The sequence below is a fragment of the Oryctolagus cuniculus genome, chromosome 18, assembly GCF_964237555.1.
Source record: "Oryctolagus cuniculus chromosome 18, mOryCun1.1, whole genome shotgun sequence".
Classification (NCBI taxonomy): Eukaryota; Metazoa; Chordata; class Mammalia; order Lagomorpha; family Leporidae; genus Oryctolagus; species Oryctolagus cuniculus.
The window spans coordinates 1,099,262-1,126,475 of NC_091449.1; the positions used below are offsets into that span (position 1 = coordinate 1,099,262).

A 27,214-nucleotide genomic window follows, 5' to 3' on the forward strand; every position below is an offset into this window, starting at 1 on the left:
AATTTAGTGTTACTTATTCTGTCCTGAGAATCAGCCCAAACCTTTCCTGGTCTGGCTGAAAAGCCAGTGAGAGCTTTTCTGACATGGAAAGCCAAGACACTGTGGTAAAAAATATGTTCTACATGAAGGATCTCTGTGAGTGAGACCCCAGCAGAAAGAAGTGGCCATCAAAGAAGAATGTACTTTTCTCTAAAGGGAGAAGAGAACTTCCACTTGCTATGGCTTTTTCTAAATACTGATGGATTTTGTGCATTTGAAAGCCTTTTATAGCCTAGCAGTTCATGTCAGGAGCCCTGGGTGGTACTGACATCATGTAAGAGTGTTAATTGTAAAATTAACAACAGCAGTCACTGTGTATGAACTGTGTATTACTGTGTATGAACTGCCCATGCAGGACATCTGTCCTCAATGAGTTGTATTTATGCAAGGTAACTGTAAAAGTAGTTCTCAGGTTTTTTGTGTGTGTATGCAGATATGTGCACATTGTTGAAATCTTTACTTAGTATAGAGTTGGTCTTCTGGGTTCAAAGTTAGTTAAAAAGGGGCCGGCGCCGTGGCTCACTAGACTAATCCTCCACCTTGCGGCGCCAGCACACCAGGTTCTAGTCTCGGTTGGGGCGCCGGATTCTGTCCCGGTTGCCCCTCTTCCTGGCCAGCTCTCTGCTGTGGCCAGGGAGTGCAGGGGAGGATGGCCAGGTGCTTGGGCCCTGCACCCCATGGTAGACCAGCAAAAGCACCTGGCTCCTGGCTCCTGCCACCGGATCAGCACGGTGCACCGGCTGCAGCGCGCCGGCCGTGGCAGCCATTGGAGGGTGAATCAACGGCAAAGGAAGACCTTTCTCTCTGTCTCTCTCACTGTCCACTCTGCCTGTCAAAAAATAAATAAATAAAAAAATAAAATAAAATAAAACAAAGTTAGTTAAAAATGAATCCTAATAGAGAGTGGGACTGGGAAGGGGAGAGAAAAGGGGAGGACGGGTGGGAGTATGGGTGGGAGGGTGCGTATGGTGTGAACAACAACTATATTCCTAAAATTGTACTTATGAAATTTGTATTCTTTTACAAACAAATTAAATTATTAATTAAAAATAAATTTAGTGTTACTTATTATACTAAATTTTTAATTCATCCACTACATATAAAATCACTACATATAAAATGAATATGCTTGGATTCTATACAAAAGAAATCAGTTAATTATTTTCTTCATTATTTTCTATTTTAGTTGGCATGAGTTATTCATACTTTCAATATTTGCTTTCAAACATTTGCTGTAATAGTATCATTGTTAATTGGGGCCAATGAAAAATGAGTGAATCTTTGGCTTCACCATTCTAACATGCCACTGCACTTAGAATACATAATTAAATGTTGTGATAAATAATTATTCTGTCATTCTTCTCCTATAAAATTGCTCACCTATAAGGTAACTTGATTTCTGCATTTTCATACAAATACCTGAATAATTGGTTAGTTGTAAAAGGAACATTTAAACAAAACACTACTGTAACACAAATAGACAAGAAAATGATACAGGATAAACAAGCTAGCATAGTTATTTTAAGAAGAGTAGCACTGGGGCTGGGGCCATGGCTCACTGGTTAATCCTCCGCCTGTGGTGCCAGCATCCCATATGAGCACCAGGTTCTAGTCCTGGTTGCTCCTCTTCCAGTCCAGCTCCTGCTGTGGCCCAGGAAGGCAGTGGAGGATGGTGCAAGTGCTTAGGTGCCTGCACCCACATGGGAGACCAGGGGAAGCACCTGGCTCTTGGCTTCAGATCAGCGTAGCTCAGGCTGTAGCAGCCATTTGGGGGGGTGAACCAAGAGAAGGAAGACCTTTCCCTCTGTCTCTCTCCTTCTCACTGTGTAAATCTTTATGTGAAAAAAAAAGAAAGAGGAGCAATGCCATTTGTAAAAAGAGACTGAAAGGTGTTGAGGAGCTGTAACATGCTAGTAACCTTTTTGTTTTTAAGATTTATTTCTTTGAAAGAGTACAAGGAGAGAGGAGAGGTGGGGGGACGGAGGTTCCTTCCACTGGTTCACACCCAAATTGGCTGCAATGGCCAGAGCTGCGCCAATCTGAAACCAGGAGCCAGGAGCTTCATCCGGGTCTCCCATGTGCGTGCAGGGGCCCAAGGACTTGGGCCATCTTCTACTGCTTTCCCAGGCCACAGCAGACAGCCGGATCAGAAGTGAAGCAGCCGGGAGTCAAACCAACTCCCATATGGGATGCCAGCACTTAAACCATGGATGTAAACGCCTGCGTCATAGAGTCAGTCCCAACTTTTGATTATCTGTTCAGAGATTTGATCAACCAAGAGTCAGAACACTCAGAAGGGTGTTTGGGCTGAGGGAAAGCAATAGTGGCCGTCCTCCCAAAAAGAAGTGATTTTCAGTTTCAGTGGAACACAGCAAAGTTTCCATCACTACTCTTTCTTTCTGATCCTTGAGAGACAGCCAGTAATCACTGGTAATTGTTTTTGGCAATTGGTAGAAGAGACAAATGTTTCTTAGAGCTACCCTCAATTCCCCAAGCAGTCACTCTCATTATTGAAACAGGTGGTAGCCTAATCATGCTCTAGAGGGAAGCAAGGTGAGAGAATTTTAAATGACATCTTCTGGGTTTTGCTGTCTTCCCCCTGCCTCACTCCCATCTTCTGACTGTCATCATTGCTCCAACCTCCTTGAAAAAGCTACACTTTAGGAGACTACATCTCCATCCTGGAGAGAGGCTCTGAAGAAAATGGCTCTGTATTGGGGCTGTAAAGGGAATCCCTGGAAACATTCTGAGCCTTGACAGAGGTGGCACTGGTGCTGGAGCGTAGACATGAGAGTCCACTCAAAGAAGAGGGATGCTTGTTAAGGTCTGATCCAAACTCCTCAAGAGGAGCTGATGGTAAGAAACCCCATGTCCAACCCTGAATCCTCCTGTTTCAGTAGCATGACCATCCATGACATTAGTTTGATATGGAACATGGCAATGAGTAGATCTGATGTTTGAGTTACTTTGAAAGGTAGTTCTTTAGTTACAATTTCAGAGTTTATTGCAAATATTTCAGATGTCATAACCTTGTTATCTCATGTGTGTGATAAAGAATCATATGAAATTTTCTAATTTCTCACCTCATGGGCAGCCACAAGGTGGTTAAAGGAGACAGCGAGTGTTTCAAGACAGCTCTGATCCTTAGAAGTAATTGTCTGTATTGAAGAAAGGAAATCAGTTTTAAAGAGAGAAATGATTTCAGAAATACAGATATCAGATGCAAAATCATCCAATGACTTTAACAGGTACATGATTCTAACATGACTTGCAATAGCTTCTTCTGGTTTCCAAGAATGTGCTGTAATCCACTGCCAAATATATTTATTCACCCCTTAGTTCAGTTTTCTCATCCACAGATGTCAATGTCTTCCTGTATTCCTTAATCAGTTGATGCAGTGAAGGATTGAGTGTGCCTGTGTATGTGTTTTGCTATGGAAGAAGAAAATGCTTAATTTCTATAGCAGCTAAAAGGGAGAGATATATACTGGTATATGCTAATGAATTGGTTGGGAGAAAATTTTTGGTTGGAAGCCAAATCCTGCCATTTTTCAAAAAGTGGGGGAGGAACTCCAAGTTGACAGAGCTTGTGTTGTTCAGCTAACTGGTGAGAAACAGGAACTCTGACACATTTCACTGAAATCTGACATATACATGTATGAATCAATAATTTGAGTTCATCATATTACTCCATGCATGGGTGACTGCAAAGCGTGCTTGGTTTGGCATGAACACAAGTTATGGTGATGTCAAGAGCTTTGACCTTACCCATATGAATAAGAATAAAATATAATTTTTTAACATTTCCATTGGAAGTCCCTTAGCGCCAAATGCCACTCTTCCCCAAATCACTTTTAGAACAGCTATCATCTGACAAGAAATCTCATGGGGGTGTTGAACTAATTGGGCACTGTGTACATCTCTATCTTGGTTACATGATATTCTCACATTTTTTAAGATTGCAATATGAACTTACATTAGGGGGTGTTAATGTGTTTTACATAACCCTAATTTTTAGCATATAGACTTAATAGAATAATGCAATAAAGGGCAAAGTACAGATTTTCTGTTTACACTTATTTTAAAGTGTTCTTTAAAGAGTTTTAGTATAACTTGCTAGTTCATATTTATTAGCGTATTTATGCTTCTCATAGTTTAATTCTAGAAACTCAGGAATATTGTGAAAGAGAATTAGAATGCAATGATGTTTTAAGTGTGTTGTATAACCCCGGAACTCATCCACAATGGCCCTATCACAGGATGCTATGTCACTGTCTATTTAGAGCTTTTATTAATACTTTCAATATTATGTTGTCACTATACTGGAACAGAACTAGTTTGGAACATTCATTGTTCTGGTATTATGGTTCTCTTTAACATTCTTCAGGTTTTTCAGGGTTCAGAATATTGTAAAGTGTTTTTAATATATTTTCATGCTAACTCATCTTGAGCTATTTGGACACACTATTTTATTTCAGTGTCATTAATACTGTGCAAATAAAATCATTTAATATTTTCTCTCTTTATTATTTATTATTTTAATTTTCTAAAACTATTATTTTGGGTAGATTCTGAGGTTTCAAGTATTTTCTGTAGTGGTGGTGATGGTGCATTTGAGCCCAAATGAAACAAGAGCAAAACAAACCTTTGGTGTCACCAATCTAATATAGAACTGAACTTAGATCGGATGATTCAATGTTGTCATAATGAATTATTCTGCCACTATGCTCTGATAAGTCAAGTCACCAATACTGTGATTTGAATTTCTACTTTTTCATAGAAATACAAGACCGCTTAGGGAATAACTGGATACTCAACAATGATGGATTTGATGAAAGCTCTATGTAGAAGAATATTGTAACACAAATGGGCAAGAAAATGATACAGTATACAGAAATAAGGTAAATATGAATGAAACTATTAGAAAAACCCAAACACATACAAACACACACAGGACAATATATACACAGTATTCATCTTCAGAAAATGCAAAGAATATATATTTGTATACAGCTTTTCTGAGTGGGAATAATTGTTAGTTGCAGATGCAGAACCTAAATTTCCTTGATGAAATCCACTATTGGCTTTTCTTTGCAGGATTGACCTGCTCTGTGTGAAACTACTGTCCTTGTGACTGATGCTTCCCAGGGCTCTGACAATGGGAATCATCTTTGCCTCTCACACAGGAGTCAGGATCCTAGCAAACATGCTGCTCCTCCTTTGTTATGGTCTCCTTTCCTGCACTGGATGGATGACAAAGCAAGTGGACTAGATTCTCCATAACCTAATTTTAGACAATTGTTTGGTCTTTCTCTGGAACGGATTTCTCAGACAATGGCAACTTTTGGGCTGGAGTATTTTATGGATGGTTTGTGGTGCTAACTAGTTTTGTATGTTCACAGAGTGACCAGAGGGTGCTCCCCTGAGACTACGGTCACTCACAACATCCTTATCCTAGTGAGCACCTTTTTCTCTTTTTATGTGCTATTTTCCTTCTTTCCTTCTATACGTCCCTCTTTGATAAAGCCAGTTGGTGGCTGATGAACATCACTACCCTCATGGCTTCAAGTTTCCCATCATAGTTCCTTTCTGGTGATCAACAAAGACCCCATGTCTCTAGTCTATGCTATGCAGCAGCAGAAAAATCAGTGATTTCTATAAATGAGTCAGAGCATGAAAATGTGCAATGCTGAATGTGTCTATGGAAAAACTCGTCCTTCCCTATCTTTAAGTGTTTACTGGCTAAGTAAGTTTGTGGTCAGAAGCAGAAGCATAATGGACAGAGCTTGATCACTGACTTACTTTTAATTTAGCAAACAGCCAGGCATGAAACAAGGGACGATTCCTCCCTCTACTTTACAGAGCAGACCTGGGTATTTTCATCTTAGTCGTTGTCCTCACATGTCCTTGCTGCCTTATGAGTCTTGCTGAATCTCACATCTCTGATTATCTCTTCCTGGAATCTTTATTGAGACATTGTGATAACAAAGTTTATTCCCAGGTTTACATAATAGAAGAAATACATGAAATGAACTCCTGAAGATAGGTCTCCTCCCTTCACTCTGATCCTTCTGGGGTCTAAAACAAGACTTTGGGAATATATTTCTGACACAGTTTCCTCCTCAAGTTCATTGGAAGAATCTTTTGGCATTTCAGACCCAACAAGATGCTACTGATGATGGGAAAAGCATGTGTTGTAAGTGTGGTGCCCTTAGATACATTCCAAAATGATTTAACAAATCTAGCTAGTATAGCAATTGGAGAAAAATGTGAGTGGGATGAATATTGTCTTTCTGCCTCAAAGGACAATTCTGCTTCAGCCAACTGGAAAAACCCAGAGGGGAAATAAGCAAAGCATCTCAGGGTGTCACTCTGGTGCCATCCTTGCAGACAGGGTCTTTCTAAAAGAGACTGTGCACAGCAGATTCCACTGTGACTGAAGAGCATGCAGCTCAGAAAGGTTCTTTTGGACAAAGCAGAGCAGAACAGATTGCAACAGAAGGCTGGAACTTTTTCTCTGCTTATAAGAAGCTCATGGGCAAAAGATGCTCATTTTGAATTCCTGGAGTTTCAGTGGTAGCCAGAAATAAGTAAATATAATATCATTCACAGTTTTCAAAGATGTGCAAAATGTTAATATCGCTTAAAGCTCTTATGAGGAATTAGTTTATGCATCCAATGATAGATGAGGCAGGCATAATGAAAGGAAGGCATGTTGTAACACATGAAAAAGAAGAGATGAAAAGGACAGATGATACAAGGGCATTAAGGTGTAGGGAGTGAGAGAAGGAACCCAAGCACAGGGCCAGGTTGTGATTCTAGCCAACCTGAGGGTTTTGTCTCTCGTTTCTGATTACATTGAACTTCTCAGGACTATGCACAGTTGCAGCCTTGAGGAATGATGAAAATGAGAGGCACGATCAAAGAGAACTGCCAGCATGTTAGTCATGAATCAGGACAAAGTCAACAAACTGCTATTGAGGGCTGGCATTGTGGTGCAGCTGGTAAGACTTTGCCTGGGATTCTGGCATCCCCTACAGAGGCACCGGTTCAAGTCTGGTCTCCTCTGCTTCCAGTACAGCTTCCTGTTAAAGCGCCTAAGAAAGCACAAGATGGCCCAAGAACTTGGTCCCCTGACACCATGTGGGAGACCTGGATGGGGTTCCAGGACGTGGATTCATGCTGTCCTGCCACAGCCATTGATGCCATGTGCAAAGTAAAGCAGCAGATGGAAGTTACCTTTGTGTCTGTCTCTCCCTCTCTCTGTTATTCTGCCTTTCAAATAAAAATGATTTTTAAAAACACCCAGAAATCTTCATGCACTGTTTCAATAAACCTATGTTAAGTACAGTGGGCCTGTCTTATCAAGGAATTAGGAACCCTCCCAAATCAAGTTTCTAGGTGGAAACCAACAGCAGATTTGTTTTGTTTTGTTTTTTTCAAAGCCTTTCATAGGTTAGCTATGTTAACTGTTTTCTCTACGCTCCTCCTGCATCAGACCCAGATTCACACGAGCTCCTAACAAATTGCTATCTTTTGGTAAGAGACTGAGCATTTTTTTTGTTATGTCTATTGTCTCTAATGATATCTTTAATGATATTTGCACAATAATCTCTTCTAACAATTGATTTTAATGTTATACAATTTAATAAGATGGATGCATAGGAATAAAAGTAACAAGCTATGTAGAAAGAATCCATTTTCTAATGGGTGTAGAGACTAAAGGTTTGGTGGTGTTCTCTGAAGGACTGTGTGGTCGAACTGAACAAGAATTGAAAGTGCTACCTGTTGGTTTTTATGATATATCTGGGTATCTAATGAGTTTGTTTATCCTGCTTACAGTTTGTTGAGCAATGGATTTTGTTGAGTAGCATGTTTCTTTCCTGTGCTCAGCACATTTGTCATCTGTTCATATATTTCCACTTCCAAGTTCTTTCCTTCAGTGAACTTTAATCAATTGTATGATAGTGCTTGAGAGAAAGTTTTGTGTGTTTTATTTGATGGCTAAATTAATGTCTGCATTCCGTCTCTCCCTTCTCCTTCTCCCAGTAAGAGGTCACCCATTACCAAAGACTTCTCTCTTCAGTCCTAACAGAGTATTTAAGCTTGGTGGGAAAAAAAAAAAGTATATGGTCATGAAATGCAATGGTAACTTCAACACTAAAATTATTCATCCTAGAATCTTCTGCTGCCTTGAAGCTCTTTCTTAGTCTTGCAGTTGGTTCTAGACTTTCCCAGCCTTCCTTTCCTCCTTACCTACCAACGGTTTATTTTCTGGTAATTTTGTAAGATCCTATTTCTTTGTCCACATCAAGAATAAGGGCATTTCTCTAAATGATCGCTTCTGGGTTTGGCCGCCTCTACACAACACATCCTATGTCATCACTGGGACATCGTTCCCAGTAAAAGACAAAATTTTAGGAGATAATATCTCCATCCTGAGACAGATGCTCAGAGGAAAATAACTGTGTACCAGAACAGCAAGGTTGGATCTCTGAACATTATACTTCTTGACGAAGGTGACATTGGAGTGCTGACATGAGCTTCTGCACATAGAGAGGTGATGCTTGCTAAGGCAGATGAGAAACTCCAAGTCCACTTCTCAGTCCTCCCCTTTCAGGGATGTGATCACCCATGATATTGCTGTGATGTGGAATACGGCAATGTGAAGATGTGATGCTTTACTTACTCTGGGAGGTAATTCTGTCACTAGAATTCCAGGATGTTTTGCAGGAATTTTGGAGTCACACCTTATCATCTCAATGTCTGTGATAAGGAATCAGTTTCTAATCTCTCATCTCATGGGCAGCCAATAGGTAAGAAAATGGCCACTTTTGGAGTTGGAAAACTTATTACACTGATTGTGAACCCCTGACATGATTCAAGGAGAAAGTGAGTGTTGCTCTTGAGAGAACCATGGTCCTTAAAGAGGATTTAATGCTAGTGAAGAAAGGAAAGCAGTTTTAAAGAGGAAAGACAATTCCATGAATACACATGTCAGATCAAAATCTTCAGTGCCCTTATCAGGTATATGATCTTAACATGACCTTTGATAGTCTCTGTTCTCTGAGAATGTGTTTAATGCATTCTGAAGTCAATTTGTTTGCATTAGAATTCCATTTTCTCATCCATAGTTGCCCACAGCTTCCAGTATTCCTTAATCGGTTGATTTGGTGAAGTGCTGAATTTGAGTGTGTGCACATGTGTCTGCATGTGTGTGTTGCTAGGAAAGAACAACATGTTTAAATTCTGTAGCAGCTAAACCACAGAGATACATACTGGTATATGTTAATAAAAAGAAGAACAGGTTGGGAGGAAATTTTTGGTTTGGAAGCCAAATCCTGTATTAAAGAAAATGGAATTAAACTACAAGTTGGCATAACTTGGGAGAAACAGAAAAATGGACACATTTCACTGAAATCTACATATATGATTCAATAGTTTGAGTTCATCAAAGTACCTCATGTGTGGGTAGCAGTAGACTCAGCTTGGTTTGGCATAAGCATAGGTTATTGGTGATATAGAGGTTTGGCCTTAGCCATTTGAATAAGCTCTAGCTTGCATTTTTTCTCAAACATTTCCATTGGTGAGTTCAGAGCTCCATTCTCCCCTGTGTCATTTTAGAGCAGCCCCTGATTATTCCTGATACCATCTGACAAGATGCCGCCTAGGGGATGCCATTCAATTAGACACTGTCCATGTCTCGATCTTGGTTAATTTAATCAGAATTCTTCCTATTTCTTTAAGCTGCAATAGGAACTTACATTAGGGGTTCCTTACTTGTTGTGTGACGACCTAACACAAAAAATCAAAACATAAACTTTATGGAAAGTTTGATAAAGGGTAAAAGCACAAACTTTCTTGTTCACCTTTTAAAATCAATTCTTTACTTTTAACACAACTTGCTAGTTCATATTCATTCATCGTTATTCCAGGCCAAGCCTGTACGTGGGTGCAGGGGGCAAACACTTGGGCCGTCTTCTGCTGCTTTCCCAGGCAAATTAGCAGGGAGCCAGACTGAAAGCGGAACATCTAGGATTTGAGCTGGCGCACATATGGGATGCAGGCATCACAGGCAGCAGCCTAAGACAACACTGGCCCTTGAAATATATTTTCATGCTACTTGATCCTGAGCTATATGGACACAATTGGTTTTTCATACTTATTAAATTTAGCTTTACTCACTCTGCTCTCAGAATCAGCCCAAAAACCTTCCTGGTGTGGCTGTAAAGCCCATGAGAGCTTTTCTGACATGGAAAGCCAAGACACTGTGGTGAAAAGTGTTCTACACGGAGGATCTCTGTGAGTGAGACCCTAGCAGAAAAAAGTGGCCATCAAAGAAGGATGTACTTTTCTCTAAAGGAGGGGAGAACTTCCACATTATTGATGGCCTTGTCTAAATACTGAGGGAGCTTGTGCATTTGAAAGGCTTTCATAGCCTAGGCAGCTCATGTCAAGAGCGTTTGGTGGTCACTCACATCATACATAAGATTGTTAATTGTTAGATTAACAACAGGAGTCACTGTGTATGAACTCCCCATGCAGGACCTCTGTCCTCAATGAGTTGTATTTATGAGACATATATGTGGAAGCAATTCTCAGTTTTTGTGTTAGTTGTGCATGGATGTGCACATTGTTGAAAACTTTATATAGTATAGAGTTGGTCTTCTGTGTGTAAACTTGATTAAAATGAATCTTAAAGAGAAGGGGGTGGAAAGGGGAGAGGGGTGGAGGGGTGGGAGTGTGGGTGGGAGGGTGGGTATGCTGTGAAAAACAACATATTCCTAAAATTTTACTTATGAAATGTGTATTCCTTAAAAAACTAATCAATTAAATAATAAAATTAGTGTTATGAATTAAACTAAATCTTGAATTCATCCTCTACATAGTAGTTTTTTTGTATGTTCTACTTAATATGACTGGTTTAATTCTGTAATTAATATACAGTTATTCTTAAGTGTTGAAAATTAGCTGAAATGTGATCCCTGTTAAACATAAGAGTGGGAATAAGAGAGGGAAGAGATGTATAATTTGGGGCATGCGAGCCGGCGCCGTGGCTCAATAGGCTAATCCTCCACCTTGCGGCGCCGGCACACCGGGTTCTAGTCCCGGTTGGGGTGCCGGATTCTGTCCCGGTTGCCCCTCTTCCAGGCCAGCTCTCTGATATGGCCAGGGAGTGCAGTGGAGGATGGCCCAGGTGCTTGGGCCCTGCACCCCATGGGAGACCAGGAAAAGCACCTGGCTCCTGGCTCCTGCCAGGATCAGCGCGGTGCGCCGGCTGCAGCGGCGGCCATTGGAGGGTGAACCAGCGGCAAAGGAAGACCTTTCTCTCTCTGTCTCTCTCTCACTGTCCACTCTGCCTGTCAAAAAAAAAAAAAAAAAAAAAAAATTTGGGGCATGCTCGGGCTGACTTGCCCAAATGGTAGAGTTAGAAACATAGCAGGGGATTCCAATTCAATCCCATCAAGGTGGCATGTACCAATGCCATCTCACTATTCCAAGTGATCAATTTCAGTTCACAATTGATCATAATGAAAGGACTAAGAGTCAAAGGGAGCACATAAACATGTCTAGTACCTGCTAACACTAACCGGTAGAATAAATAAAGGGGAGAGTGATCCAACATGGGGAGTGAGATACTCAGCAGACTCATAGAATGGCAGATGTCCTAAATAGCACTCTGTCCTCAGAATCAGCCCTTAAGGCATGTGGATCTGGCTGAAAAGCCCATGAGAGTATTTCAGGCATGGAAAGCCAAGACACTCTGGCAAAAGATCTCTGTGAGTGAGATCCCAGTGGAAAGAACAGGTCTTCAAAGAAGGAGGTACCTTTCTCTGAAGGGAGGAGAGAACCTCCACTTTGACTATGACCTTGTCTAAACAAGATAAGAATCGGAGAACTCAGAAGGCTTCCATAGCCTTGGAAACTCATGACTGGAGCATAGGGAGATTACTGATGCCATAGACAGGAGTGTCAATTGGTAAAGTCAACAACAGGAGTCACTGTGCACTTACTCCTCATGTAGGATCTCTGTCCTTAATGTGCTGTGCATTGAGATTTAATGCTATAATGAGTACTCAAACAATATATTTCACTTTGTGTTTCTATGGGGGTGCAAACTGTTGAAATCTTTACTTAATGCATACTAAACTGATCCTCTGTAAAAAAAAAAAAGAAATTATCAACTCCCAACTTGACTCTCACTAGGATTAAACATGACAATAGGTCTGATCTGATTTCATCATCATTTAAAAAATCATCTATTATTTTTCACTTTATGTTTCTGTGTGGGAGCAAACTGTTGAAATCCTTACTTAATGTATACTAAGCTGATCTTCTGTATATTAAGATAATTGAAAATGAATCTTGATGTGAATGGAAGGGGAGAGGGAGTGGGAAAGGGGAGGGTTGTGGGTGGGAGGGACGGTATGGGGGGGAAGCCATTGTAATCTATAAATCGTACTTTGGAAATTCATATTCACTAAATAAAAGAAAAAAAATGAAAAAAAGAAATATATTTTCATGCTACTTGATCCTGAGCTATATGGACACAATTGGTTTTTCATACTTATTAAATTTAGCTTTACTCACTCTGCTCTCAGAATCAGCCCAAAAACATTCTTGGTGCGGCTGTAAAGCCCATGAGAGCTTTTCTGACATGGAAAGCCAAGACACTGTGGTGAAAAGTGTTCTACACGGAGGATCTCTGTGAGTGAGACCCTAGCAGAAAAAAGTGGCCATCAAAGAAGGATGTACTTTTCTCTAAAGGAGGGGAGAACTTCCACATTATTGATGGCCTTGTCTAAATACTGAGGGAGCTTGTGCATTTGAAAGGCTTTCATAGCCTAGGCAGCTCATGTCAAGAGCGTTTGGTGGTCACTCACATCATACATAAGATTGTTAATTGTTAGATTAACAACAGGAGTCACTGTGTTTGAACTCCCCATGCAGGACCTCTGTCCTCAATGAGTTGTATTTATGAGACATATATGTGGAAGCAATTCTCAGTTTATGTGTTAGTTGTGCATGGATGTGCACATTGTTGAAAACTTTATATAGTATAGAGTTGGTCTTCTGTGTGTAAACTTGATTAAAATGAATCTTAAAGAGAAGGGGGTGGAAAGGGGAGAGGGGAAGAGAGGTGGGAGTGTGGGTGGGAGGGTGGGTATGATGTGAAAAACAACATATTCCTAAATTTTTCTTATGAAATGTGTATTCCTTAAAAAACTAATCAATTAAATAATAAAATTAGTGTTACGAATTAACCTAAATTTTGAATTCATCCTCTACATATAAAATGAATATACTTGGATGCTATACAAATGAAGTCATTTACTGTTTTTTTCTTCATAATATTTTATATTTTAGTTGGCATGAGTTAATCATGCTTTCAATATTTGCTTTCAAATATTTGCTGTGATAGTATCATTGCACATTTGGGGCCAATGAAATGAGGGAATCTTTGGCTTCACCATTCAAATTCCCACTGCATTTAGAATACATAATTAAATGTTGTGATAAATGATTATTCTGTCCTTATTCTCCTATAAAATTGGTCACCCATATCGTAACTTGAATTTCTGCACTTTCATACAAATACAAGAATAACTGGTTAGTTGGCAAAGGAACATTTAACCAAAACACTGCAAATAGACAAGAAAACGGTATGTCATATAGGAACAAGGTGAATATGGATGAAAAGTCTTAGAAAAATCTGAAATAGCCATGTGAGAAGATATACTCAGCCAGCATCCCAATGTCTCTCAAGAAAATACAAATAATGTATTATTCTAGAAGTCATTACTGAGTGTGAAAAAAAATGGGTAGAAGTAAGAAATGAACTTAAGCTTCCTTGATGAAATACATTGGCTCCATTTCTTTCCAGGACTCACTGGCTTTGCGTGAACTACTGCCCTTGTGACTACATGCCATCCAGGGCTCTGACCATGGGAATCATCTTTGTCTCTCAGACAGGAGTCGGATTCCTAGGAAACATCCTGCTCCTTCTCTGCTATGGCTTCCTTTCCTGCACTGGACGAGGGATAAAGCACATGGATTTGATTCTCCATAACCTAATTGTAGCCAACTGCTTGGTTCTGCTCGCGAGAGGCATTCCTCAGACCATGGCAGCTTTAGGGCTGAAATATTTCATGGATGATTTTGGATGCAAACTAGTTTTCTATGTTCATAGAGTGGCCAGAGGGGCATCTCTGAGTGCAACTTCTCTCCTGAGTGGCTTCCAGGCCATCACAATCAGCCCTAACAGCCCCCAGTGGATGGAGCTCAAGGTCAAAGCCCTCAAATCCATTCGACTTTCCATTCTGCTCTGCTGGACCCTTCACCTGTTGGTATATAGTATGGTACCTATGAATATTACAGTGATGAGGGAGAGCAACAACCTCACAGAGAAAATAGATTTGGAGTTCTGCTCTGGCATAATTATTGACAGAAATATTTCCTTATTGTATTCAATGATGTTTTCCTTCATTGATGTCTTGTATTTGGTGTTGATGATTTGGGCCAGTGGCTGCATGTTGATCATTTTGTACAGACATAAGCAGAAGGTGCTACACATTCACAGCAAAAGCCTCACTCCCAAATGCTCCCCGGAGACAAGAGCCACCCACAGCATCCTGATGCTAGTGAGCACATTTTTCTGTTTTTATGCACTGTCTTCCTTCTTTACTTTCTATATGTCCCTCTTTGATAAACCCAGCTGGTGGCTTGTGAATACCTCTGCCCTTATGGGTTCATCTTTCCCCTGTGTTAGCCCCTTTGTGCTCATCAGCAGACACACCCGTGTCTCCAGGCTGTGGTATACCAGTGGCACAAAGATCAACGATTTTCATAAACGAGTCAGAGCATGAAACTCCAGAATGCTGCATGCTGTCCATGTATCAGTTCACCCTGCCATATTGTATATAGTATTTCATCTGGCTAAATTCTTCTGTCTTTAGGATCAAAACCAGATAGACTGAGTGTGATCACAAAATTATTTCATTTAGCAGATAGCCAGACATGGAACAAGGAGGGGCTTCTCATTTCTACTTTGCCTACATCAAATAAGGGTGTTTTTCTTCAGTCTTTGTCCTCCTGTGTCCTTAGCTCCTTACAAACCCTACTAAATCTCTTTACCATTAGCTCTTTTAATATCCTCATTTGAGATATTCTGAAAGTAAAGTCTACTCTCAGTTTTACGTCTTTTATTAAATACCTAAAATGAACTCCTAAAGATATGAGACTCCTTCCTTCACTCTGACCCTTTGGTGGGTATCAAAAAAATGTGAATACATTTATGATACAGTTTTCCTTCCCTCATTTGTTGGAGGAATTCTAAGTTTTTTCTAAATCAAGAAGTTGCTATCATTGATTCTATAAGCATGTTAAGTTGTATACCCTCAGATAAAATCCAAACACAATTGCACAAGTCCAGCTAGAACATTAATTCTGGAGGAAAAGTATAGTGGAAGAATACTGTCTTCGTTCCTCAAAGGAAACTTATGTGTAAGCCAACTGGAAAAACCCAGAGGAAGAAGAAGGAAAAATCTTTGGGACTGCATTTGATGACATTTTTATGAACATGGTTTTTTATTTTTTAAAGATGTATTTATTTGTAAGTTAGATTTATGCAGAGAGAGGAGAGGCAGCAGAGAGAGAGAGAGAGAGAGAGAGAGAGATCTTCCACCCAATGTTTCTCTCCCTTATTGGCCACAAGGGCTTTGGCTGCACCGATCCGAAGCCAATAGCCAGGAGCTTCCTCTGGGTCTCCCACACAGGTGCAAGGGCCCAAGGATTTGGGCCATCCTCTACTGCTTTCCCAGGCCATATCAGAGAGCTGAATTGTAAGTGGAGCAGCCAGATCTCGAACCGGCACCCATATGGGATGCCAGTGCTTCAGGCCAGGGTGTTAACCCACTGTGCCATAGCACCAGCCCCGTGACCCAGTCTTTCTAACTGAGATCGTGGGCAACAGATCGTGATATAACTGAATGGCACGTCACTCTGACAAAGCAGAGCAAAACAATGTGCATCACAAGGTTGAAACTTTTTTAGAAGCTCACAAGTGAATATGTTAATTTTGATTCCAGAATGTCAATGTGAAACAAAATTGGTAAGTAAAATCTCCTATATTTTACAAAATGTTGACACCACTGAAAGCTATTATTAGGAACCAGTTAGTTTGCCAGAAACAGAGGAAGCAGGAATAACTAGGGGAAGGCATGTTTGCCTCATTTATCCTTTTAAGATTTATTTGTTTGAAAGTCATTACAGAGAGATTTCCATCTGCTGGTTGACTTCCTAAATGACCCCAACAGTCAGGGATAGGCGAGGCTGAGGCCATGAGCTTCTTCCTGGTCTCCCATATGGGTGTCAGGGACCCAAACACATGGGTCACCTTCTGACACTTTCCCCAGGCCATTAGCATGGAACTGGATCAGAAGTGAAGTACCCAGGACTGAACCAGTGCCCATATGGGATTCTGCTGCTGCAGGTGGCAGCTTTCCCTGCTACTCCACACTCTGGAACCAGCATGTCTGTAATACATGAATAAAGACCAGGTGAAAATGACAGATGACATGAGGGCATTGAGGTAAAAGGAGCAGCAGAGGGAACTTGAGCACAAAGCCAGGTTGTGTTTCTGGCCAACCTGAGGGATTTGTCTCCCAACCAGGATTCTGGTTTATTTCTCAGAAATATGCACAGTCATAGCCTTCAAGAACAACACAAGGAAAGTGAAAAAGGAGAGAACTGCCAGAGTGTTATAAATGGTTCATGATCAAGTCAAGAAACTTTTATTGGGGTCGGCATTGTGGTTAGTGGGTTAAATCAGCAGCTGCAATACCAGCATCCCATGGGGTGAGGTGGAGGGACTGGTTCAACTCCCAGCTGCTTAGCTTCCAATCCAATCCCTGCTTATGCACCTTGGAAAGCAGCAGGTGTTGGCCTAAGTACTTTGGTCCCCACCACTTATGTGGGAGACCTGTATGAAGTCCCGGACTCCTTGCTTAGGCCTGACTTAAGCTTTGGGAGTTGAAGCCATTTGGGAAGTGAACGAGAGGATAGACCATCTCTCTTTTGTCTCTAGGTCTCTTTCTGTCATGCTGGCTTTCAAAGAAATAAAATGAATCGTGTCGGTGCCGTGACTCACTTGGTTAATCCTCCACTGTGACACCGGCATCCCATATGGGTGTCGGGTTCTAGTCCCGGTTGATCCTCTTCCAGTACAGACCTCTGCTGTGGCCTGGGAGGGCAGTGGAGGATGGCCAAAGTGCTTAGGCACCTGCACCCACATGGGAAACCAGGAGGAGGTACCTGGTCCCTGGCTTTGGATCGGCCCAGTGCAGCAGCCAAAGCAACCATTTGGGGAGTGAACCAATGGAAGGAAGACCTTTCTCTCTGTCTCTCTCTCTCACTAATTCTATCTGTCAAATAAAAAAAAATACTGTAAAAAGAAATAAAATAAATCTTGCAAATATGGAAACCTTCATTGACAGTTTCAACAAAAACATGTGGAATACCTAATATGTATCATCCATTATCAACTGTGTATGCAAAAAATGGAGAACCAACCACTTAGGGGATGAATACTTCATGGGTGAGTGTGTAATGAGATATTAGGTAAGACAATAGAAGGAGGTCTTATTGGAAAGATGATATTTGAGGCTAGACTTGAAAGGAGATAAGGGAGACAGTCACATGAATATTGAGATGATTTGACCACAATAGAAGAAACAGGCTATTCCAGCAAAGCCTGGAAAGTACATGGAACCAAGAAAGTAAGCAGCAGCATGCCAAAGAGGAGGATTGACAGGCTACAGAGGACGAAGTCTCAGAGGTCCATAGAACAATCTGAGCATTTTTACTTCTCTCAGAAAAAATGAAGAGATGCTGGAGCGTTTCTACCAATATATTTTCATTTCTCTGCCTCATATATTGAGCCATGCTGGCTGGTGAGTGAGAACTGACTTCAGAAGAAATAAAGCTGTGAACAAGGATAGCATTCAGATGAGCAGTGCAGAAAGTCAAGCAAGAGAGGATGGAGGAAGGTGGGTTCAGATTCTAGCTGTTAGGATTCCAGTTAGGATGCCCAGAGTCCCTGTGCTCAAGACCTGATTTCTGCTCCTGCACACCTGGGAAGCATTAGGTGATGGCTAAAAAGTTGGATCCCTGCCATAGGAGTGGGAGAGCTAGACCTAGTTCCTGCCTTTCAAATTTCTCCTGGATCAAACATGATCACTGGAGGATTCTGAAGTAGTGAGTCAGCAGATAAGAGCTATCCGCCTCTTTCCCTGTCTTTCTGATTCTAAATAAATAAAATTAAATGTTAAGAAGAAAATTGTGCTTTGCTAATGCTGGTGGCTGGGATGGTGATGAAAGTTACTTGTAGTCTTGATAAATTTTGTAGATGAAACCAGCAGAAATGCTTGTAGAATGGGATGTATGGAGTGAGGAAGCAATAATGTGCTAAGAATAAGCATGGCGATGGGATTTTGGTTCCGTTGAAGGATGCAGCTGTAATCAACCGAGCGAGGGCAGGATACAGTCAGACAAGATCTAGAAAAAAGCTCAGGAACAAGGTTTGACTAGGTGGAATTTGTGACATGTGTTAGACATCCACGACTAGGATATATGTAGATCACAGATGAATGGGGAGTTGTGGAGGGAGTTCTGGAAAGAGAGAAACTTTGGGAATGTTTGGTTTCTTGTATTTATTGATTCCCAATAGGATTGCATAATTCTAGGATTAATGATTGAGGTGTGGGGACTTTTCTTATTAAGCAATTGGAAAAGTGGAGGACCTAGCCAATCCAATATAAAAATAGAGAGCAATACACCTGTATCTACAGCTACTGAGAAATTTAAGTACAATATTAGATACCATTCTTAGAAGTTTGTCATGGATTAGATTTGCAGGTAAAAATCTCAGATTAGGATTTGTCATGAACTGCAAGGAACTGAAGAAGTAGAAAGAGTAAAAATGTTCCAAAATTGTTGCCTTGTGAAAAATGAGAAATCACAAAAGCATGAAATATACAAGATTAAACAGGCTAGTACAGTTTTTTTTTAATTTTTTTTTGGACAGGCAGAGTGGACAGTGAGAGAGAGAGACAGAGAGAAAGGTCTTCCTTTGCCGTTTGTTCACCCTCCAATGGCCGCCGCGGCCGGCGTGCTGTGGCTGGCGCACCGCGCTGATCCGGTGGCAGGAGCCAGGAGCCAGGTGCTTTTCCTGGTCTCCCATGGGGTGCAGGGCCCAAGCACCTGGGAAATCATCCACTGCACTCCCTGGCCACAGCAGAGAGCTGGCCTGGAAGAGGGGCAACCAGGACAGAATCCGGCACCCCAACTGGACTAGAACCCGGTGTGCCGGCGCCGCAAGGCGGAGGATTAGCCTAGTGAGCCACGGCACCTGCCAGCACAGTTATTTTAAGAAGAGAAGCATTTACAATGCTATTTGTAGAAGAGACTGAAAGATGTTGAGGAGCTGTAACCTCTTGATTATTTGTTCAGAGATTTGATAAATCAAGAGTCAGAGCACTCAGAAGGGTGTCTGGGCAGAGGGAAAGCAATAGTGGCCGTCCTTCCCAAAAGAGAGAAATTTTCAGTTTCAGTGGAACACAGCAAAGTTTCCATCACTACTCTTTCTTTCTGATCCTTGGGAGACAGCCAGTAATCACTGGTAATTGTTTTTGGCAATTGGTAGAAGAGACAAAAGTTTCTTAGAGTTCCCTCAACTCCCCAAGCAGTCACTCTCATTATTGAAACAGGTGGCAGCCTAATCATGCTCTAGAGGGAAACAAGGTGAGAGAATTTTAAATGACCTCTTCTGGGTTTTGCTGTCTTCCCCCTGCCTCACTCCCATCCTCTGAGTGTCATCACTGCTCCAACCTCCTTGAAAAAGCAACACTTTAGGAGACTACATCTCCATCCTGGAGAGAGGCTCCGAGGAAAATGGCTCGGTATCAGGGCTGTAAGGAGAATTCCTGGAAACATTCTGAGCCTTGACAGAGGTGGCACTGGTGCTGGAGTGTGAACATGAGAGTCCACTCAGAGAAGAGGGATGCTTGTTAAGGTCTGATCCAAACTCCTCAAGAGAAGCTGATGGTAAGAAACCCTGTGTCCATCTCCAAATCCTCCTATTTCGGTAGAGTGACCATATGTGACATTAGTTTATATGGAACATGGCAATGAGTAGATCTGATATTTGAATTACTTTCAGAGGTGATTCTGTAGTTACAATTTCAAAGTCTATTGCAAGTATTTCAGATGCCATAACCTTGTTATCTCCATGTGTGTGATCAAGAATCATATAAAAGTTTCTAATTTCTCACCCCATGAACAGCCACTAGGTTGTTATAGGGGACAGTGAGTGTTTCAGGACAGCTCTGATCCTTAGAAATAATTGTCTGTATTGAAGAAAGGAAATCAGTTTTAAAGAGAGAAATGATTTCATAAATACAGATTTCAGATGCAAAATCATCCAATGACTTTAACAGGTACATGACTGTAACATTACTTGCAATAGTTTCTTCTGGTTTCCAAGAACGTGCTTTAATCCACTGTCAAATATATTTATTCACCCCTTAGTTCAGTTTTCTCATCCACAGATGTCAATGTCTTCCTGTATTCCTTAATCACTTGATGTAGTGAAGGACTCAGTATGCCTGTGTATGTGTTTTCTTATGGAAGAAGAACATTCTTAGTTTCTACAGCATCTAAAATGGGGAGATATATACTGGTATATGTTAAAGAATTTGTTGGGAGAATCTTTTGATTGGAAGCCAAATCCTGCAATTTTACAAAAAGTGGGGTGAGGAACTCAAATTTGACATAGCTTGTGTTTGTTCAGCTAACTGGTGAGAAACAGAAACTCTGACACATTTCAGACATATATATCTATGATTCAATAGTTTGAGTTCATCATATTACTCCATGTATGGGTGACTGTAAAGCGTGCTTGGTTTGGCATGAACACAAGTTACGGTGATGTCAAGAGCTTAGCCTTACCCATAAGAATAAGATGTAAAATATATTTTTTAACATTTCCATTGGAGGTCCCTGGAGCGACAGTTTGCCACTCTTCCCCAAATCACTATTAGAGCAGCTATCATCGCACAAGAAGCCTCATGGTGGTTTTGATCAAATTAGACACTGTCTATTTTCCTATCTTGGTTACATAATCAGAATTCTCCTATTTTTTGAGATTGCAATATGAACTTACATTGGTGGTTTTAATGTGTTTTACATGAACAGAAAATTTTAGTATATAAACTTTATCGAATAATGTAATAAAGGGTAAAGCACAGACTTTCTGTTTACCTTTATTTTAAAGTGTTCTTTAAATAGTTTTAGTATAACTTGCTAGTTCATATTTATTAGCCTATGTATGCTTTCAATAGTTTAATTTTAACAACTCAGAAATATTGTGAAAAGGGATTAGACAGCAATGCTGTTTTAAGTGCATTGTGTAACACTGGAACTCATCCACAATGGCCTTATCACAGGACACTGTCACTGTCTATTTAGAGTTTTTATTAACATTTTCAAAATTATTTTGTCCCTATACTGGAACAGACTAGTTTGGAACATTCATTGTTCTGGTATTATGGTTCTCTTTATCATTCTTAAGGTTTTTCAGGGTTCAGGATACTGTAAAGTGTTTTAAATATATTTTCATGCTAACTCATCTTGAGCTATTTGGACACACTGACTATTTTATTTCAGCATCACTTCTGTACAAAGAAAACTTAATATTTTTTCTTTATACTATTTTATATTTTACTTTTCAATAACTATTGTACTTGGTAGATTCAAGTGGTTCAAACATTTGCTGTGGTAGTGGTGCTTGTGCACTTATGCCCAAATGAAACAAGAGCAAACAAACCTTTGGCATCACCAATCTAATATAGAACTGAACTTATATTGGATGATTCAATGTTGTCATAATGAATTATTCTGCCACTATCAAGTCATGTCGCCAATAATGTAATTTGAATTTCTAATTTATCATAGAAATACAACACTGCTTTATGGAATAACTGAATAATCAGCAAAGATGGATTTCATGAAAGCACTATGTAGAAGAATATTGTAACACAAATGGGCAAGAAAATGATACAGTATACAGAAACAAGGTAAATATGAATAAAACTATTAGAAAAACCCAAACACACACAAACACACACAGGACAATATATATACAACATTCATCTTCAGAAAATTCAAAGAATATATATTTGTATACAGCTTTTCTGAGTGGGAATAATTGTTAGTTGCAGATGCAGAACCTAAATTTCCTTGATGAAATCCACTATTGGCATTTCTTTGCAGGATTGACCTGCTCTGTGTGAAACTACTGTGCTTGTGACAGATCCTTCCCAGGGCTCTGACAATGGGAGTCATCTTTGCCTCTCACACAGGAGTCAGGATCCTAGCAAACATCCTGCTCCTTCTTTGTTATGGTCTCCTTTCCTGCACTGGATGGATGACAAAGCAAGTGGACTGGATTCTCCATAACCTAATTTTAGACAATTGTTTGGTCTTTCTCTGGAATGGATTTCTCAGACAATGGCAACTTTTGGGCTGGAGTATTTTATGGATGGTTTGGGGTGCTAACTAGTTTTCTGTGTTCACAGAGTGACCAGAGGGTGCTCCCCTGAGACTACAGTCACTCACAACATCCTGATCCTAGTGAGCACCTTTTTCTCTTTTTATGTGCTATCTTCCATCTTTCCTCTTATACGTCCCTCTTTGATAAAGCCAGTTGGTGGCTGATGAACATCACTGCTCTCATGGCTTCAAGCTTCCCATCTTATTCCCTTTCTGCTGATCAACAAATACCCACCTGTCTCTAGTCTATGCTATGCAGCAGCAGAAAAATCAGTGATTTCTATAAATGAGTCAGAGCATGAAAATGTGCAATGCTGAATGTGTCCATGTAAAAACTCATCCTTCCCGATCTTTAAGTGTTTACTGGCTAAGTACGTTTGTGGACAGAAGCAGAAGCACAATAGCAGAGCTTGATCACATACTTACTTTAATTTAACAGTCAGATATGAAACAAGGGAGGATTCCTCACTTCCTCTTGCAGGACATAACAAGGTATGTTTATCTTAGTCATTGTCCTCACATGTCCTTTCTGCCTTATGAGTCCTGTTAAATCTTTCATCTATGATTATCTTCCTGTACTCTTTATTGAGACATTGTGATAACAAAGTCTACTCTCAGGTTTACTTAATTGACAAAATACATAAATGAACTCCTAAAGATATGTCTAGCTAGTATAGGAATTGCAAAAAAATACTTGAGTGGGAAGAATGCTGTCTTTATGTCTCAGAGGACAATTCTGCCTCAGCCAACTGGAAAAACCCAGAGGGGAAATAAGCAAAGCATCTCAGGGTGTCACTCTGGTGCCATCCTTGCAGACAGGGTCTTTCTAAATGAGGCTGTGCACAGCAGATTCCACTGTGACTGAAGAGCATGCAGCTCAGAAAGGTTCTTTTGGACAAAGCAGAGCAGAACAGGTTGCAACAGAAGGCTGGAACTTTTTCTCTGCTTATAAGAAGCTCATGGGCAAAAGATGTTCATTTTGAATTCCTGGAGTTTCAGCGGTAGCCAGAAATAAGTAAATATAATATCATTCACATTTTACAAAGATGTAGAAAATGTTAATAACCCTTAAAGCTCTTATGAGGCACTAGTTTATGTATCCAGAGATAGATGAGGCAGGCATAGTGAAAGGAAGGCATGTTGTAACACATGAAAAAGATGAGATGAGAAGGACAGATGAGACAAGGGCATTAAGGTGTAGGGAGTGAGAGAAGGAACCCAAGCACAGGGCCAGGTTGTGATTCTAGCCAACCTGAGGGTTTTCTCTCCCGTTTCTGATTACATTGAACTTCTCAGAACTATGCACAGTTGCAGCCTTGAGGAATGATGAAAATGAGAGGCACGATCACAGACAACTGCCAGCATGTTAGTCATGAATCAGGACAAAGTCAACAAACGTCTATTGAGGGCTGGCATTGTGGTGCAGCTGGTAAGACTTTGCCTGGGACTCTGGCATCCCCTACAGAGGCACCAGTTGGAGTATGGGATCCTCTGCTTCCAATACAGCTTCCTGTTAAAATGCCTAAGAAAGCACAAGATGGCCCAAGAACTTGGTCCCCTGACACCACGTGGGAGACTGGATGGGGTTCCAGGACCTGGATTCATGCTGTCCTGCCACAGCCATTGATGCCATGTGCAAAGTAAACCGCCAGATGGAAGTTACCTTTGTGTCTGAGTCTCTCCCTCTCTCTGTTATTCTGCCTTTCCAATAAATAAATGATTTTAAGAAAACACACAGAAACCTTCATTCACTGTTTCAATAAACCTATGTTAAGTACAGTGGGCCTGTCTTATCAAGGAATTAGGAACCCTCCCAAATCAAATTCTTAGGTGGAAACCAACAGCAATTTGATTTTTTTTAAAGCCTTTCAAAGAATAGTTATGTTAACTGGTTTCTTTCTTTCTTTCTTTCTTCCTTCCTTCCTTCCTTCCTTCCTTCCTTCCTTCCTTCCTTCCTTCCTTCCTTCCTTCCTTCCTTCCTTCCTTCCTTCCTTTCTTTCTTTCTTTCTTTCTTTCTTTCTTTCTTTCTTTCTTTCTTTCTTTCTTTCTTTCGCCAGGCAGTTAGATAGTGAGACAGAGACAGAGAGAGTTATAGACAGTGAGAAAGTAACAGAAAGACAGTTCTTCCTTCTGTTGGTTCACTTCCCTAATGTCCACTGTGACCGGCGCTACGCCGGTCCGAAGCTAGTAGCGGGATACTTCCTCCCTGTCTTCCATGCTGGTACAGGGACCCAAGCACTTGGCCATCCTCTGCTGCCCTCCTGGGCCACAACAAAGAGCTGAACTGGAAGAGGAACAACTGGACAGAACCGGAACCCAAAACAGGACTAGAACCCAGTAACCAGCACCTCAGGTGGAGGATTAACCTAGTGAGCCACGGCACTGACCATGTTAACTGTTTTCTGTACCCTCCCCATAAATCAGAACCTGATTTACATCAGCTCCTTCACAAACTGCTATCTTTTGGTAAGAGATTGAGCATCTTTTTGTTATGTCTGTTGTTTTTTGTGATAGCATTTCTGAATTTGCACAATAATCTCATAACAATTATTTTTAATATTATACAATTTAGCTAATAAGATGTATAGGTATAAAGTAACAAGCTATGTAGAAAGAATCGATTTTCTTTTCTTTTTTTTTATCTTTTATTTAATGAATATAAATTTCCAAAGTACGACTCATGGATTACAATGGCTTCCCCCCCCCATACCGTCCCTCCCACCCACAACCATCCCCTTTCCCACTCCCTCTCCCCTTCCATTCACATCAAGATTCATTTTTGATTATCTTAATATACAGAAGATCAGCTTAGTATACATTAAGTAAGGATTTCAACAGTTTGCTCCCACACAGAGACATAAAGTGAAAAATAATAGATGATTTTTTTTAAATGATGATGAAATCAGATCAGACCTATTGTCATGTTTAATCCCAGTGAGAGTCAAGTTGGGAATTGATAGTTTCTTTTTTCTTTTTTTTTTTAACAGAAGATCAGTTTAGTGTACATTAAGTAAAGATTTCAACCGTTTGCACCCCCATAGAAACACAAAGTGAAATATACTGTTTGAGTACTCGTTATAGCATTAAACCTCAATGTACAGCACATTAAGGACAGAGATCCTACATGAGGAGTAAGTGCACAGTGACTCCTGTTGTTGACTTTACCAATTGACACTCCAGTTTATGGCATCAGTAATCTCCCTATGCACCAGTCATGAGTTTCCAAGGCTATGGAAGCCCCTTGAGACTCCAACTCTTATCTTGTTTAGACACGGTCATAGTCAAAGTGGAGGTTCTCTCCTCCCTTCAGAGAAAGGCACCTCCCTCTTTGAAGACCTGTTCTTTCCACTGGGATCTCATTCACAGAGATCTTTTTGCCAGAGTGTCTTGGCTTTCCATGCCTGAAATACTCTCATGGGCTTTTCAGCCAGATCCGAATGCCTTTAGGGCTGATTCTGAGGCCAGAGTGCTATTTAGGACATCTGCCATTCTATGAGTCTGCTGAGTATCTCACTTCCCATGTTGGATCACTCTCCCCTTTATTTATTCTATCGGTTAGTGTTAGCAGGTACTAGACTTGTTTATGTGCTCCCTTTGACTCTTAGTCCTTTCATTATGATCAATTGTGAACTGAAATTGATCACTTGGACTAGTGAGATGGCATTGGCACATGCCACCTTGATGGGATTGAATTGGAATCCCCTGGTATGTTTCCAACTCTACCAATTGGGGCAAGTCAGCCCGAGCATGCCCCAAGTTATACATCTCTTCCCTCTCTTATTCCCACTCTTATGTTTAACAGGGATCACATTTCAGTTAATTTTCAACATTTAAGAATAACTGTGTGATAATTACAGAATTAAACCAGTCATATTAAGTAGAACAGACAAAAAAAAATACTAAGAGGGATAAAGTATTAAGTTGTCCATTAACAGTCAGGGCTATGCTGATCAAGTCACCATTTATCATAGTGTCCATTTCACTTCAGGAGGTTTCCTTTTTGGTGTTCAGTCAGTTGTCACCGATCAGGGAGAACATATGGTATTTGTCCCTTTGGGACTGGCTTACTTCACTCAGCATGATGTGTTCCAGATTCCTCCATTTTGTTGCAAATGACTGGATTTCGTTGTTTCTTACTGCGGTATAGTATTCTAAAGAATACATATCCCATAATTTCTTTATCCAGTCTACCGTTGATGGGCATTTAGGTTGGTTCCAGGTCTTGGCTATTGTGAATTGTGCTGCGATAAACATTAGGGTCCAGACCGCTTTTTTGTTTGCCAATTTAAACTCCTTTGGGTAAATTCCAAGGAGTGGGATGGCTGGGTCGAACGGTAGGGTTATCTTCAGGTTTCTGAGGAATCTCCAGACTGATTTCCATAGTGGCTTCACCAGTTTGCATTCCCACCAACAGTGGGTTAGTGTCCCTTTTTCCCCACGTCCTCTCCAGCATCTGTTGTTGGTAGATTTCTGTATGTGATCCATTCTAACTGGGGTGAGGTGGAACCTCATTGTGGTTTTGATTTGCATTTCCCTGATTGCTAGTGACCTTGAGCAATTTTTCAAG

General features: G+C 40.6%; 1 protein-coding gene and 1 long non-coding RNA gene across 4 annotated transcripts in view; both read left to right on the forward strand.

Annotated features, from left to right (window-relative positions):
* Positions 1-21,212, forward strand: part of LOC138846748 (vomeronasal type-1 receptor 4-like) — a 72,188-nt gene extending 50,976 nt beyond the window's left edge. The window contains exons 1-3 of one of the 3 annotated variants that reach the window (XM_070063388.1): positions 1,397-3,287; positions 4,820-4,940; positions 13,925-21,212. In XM_070063388.1, coding sequence (XP_069919489.1) covers positions 4,906-4,940; positions 13,925-14,906 — 1,017 coding nt within the window. In that variant the 5' untranslated portion in view covers positions 1,397-3,287; positions 4,820-4,905 and the 3' untranslated portion in view covers positions 14,907-21,212. Of the gene's footprint in view, positions 1-1,396; positions 3,288-4,819; positions 4,941-13,924 lie in introns of those variants that run through there. The other 2 variants (XM_070063387.1, XM_070063389.1) reach the window with 2 other exon arrangements.
* A 305-nt stretch (positions 21,213-21,517) lies between these two features.
* LOC103345282 (uncharacterized) overlaps positions 21,518-27,214 on the forward strand; it is a 38,043-nt gene continuing 32,346 nt past the window's right edge. The window contains exon 1 of the long non-coding RNA XR_011384292.1: positions 21,518-22,172. This is a non-coding gene — a long non-coding RNA (uncharacterized lncRNA). The remainder of the gene's footprint in view (positions 22,173-27,214) is intronic.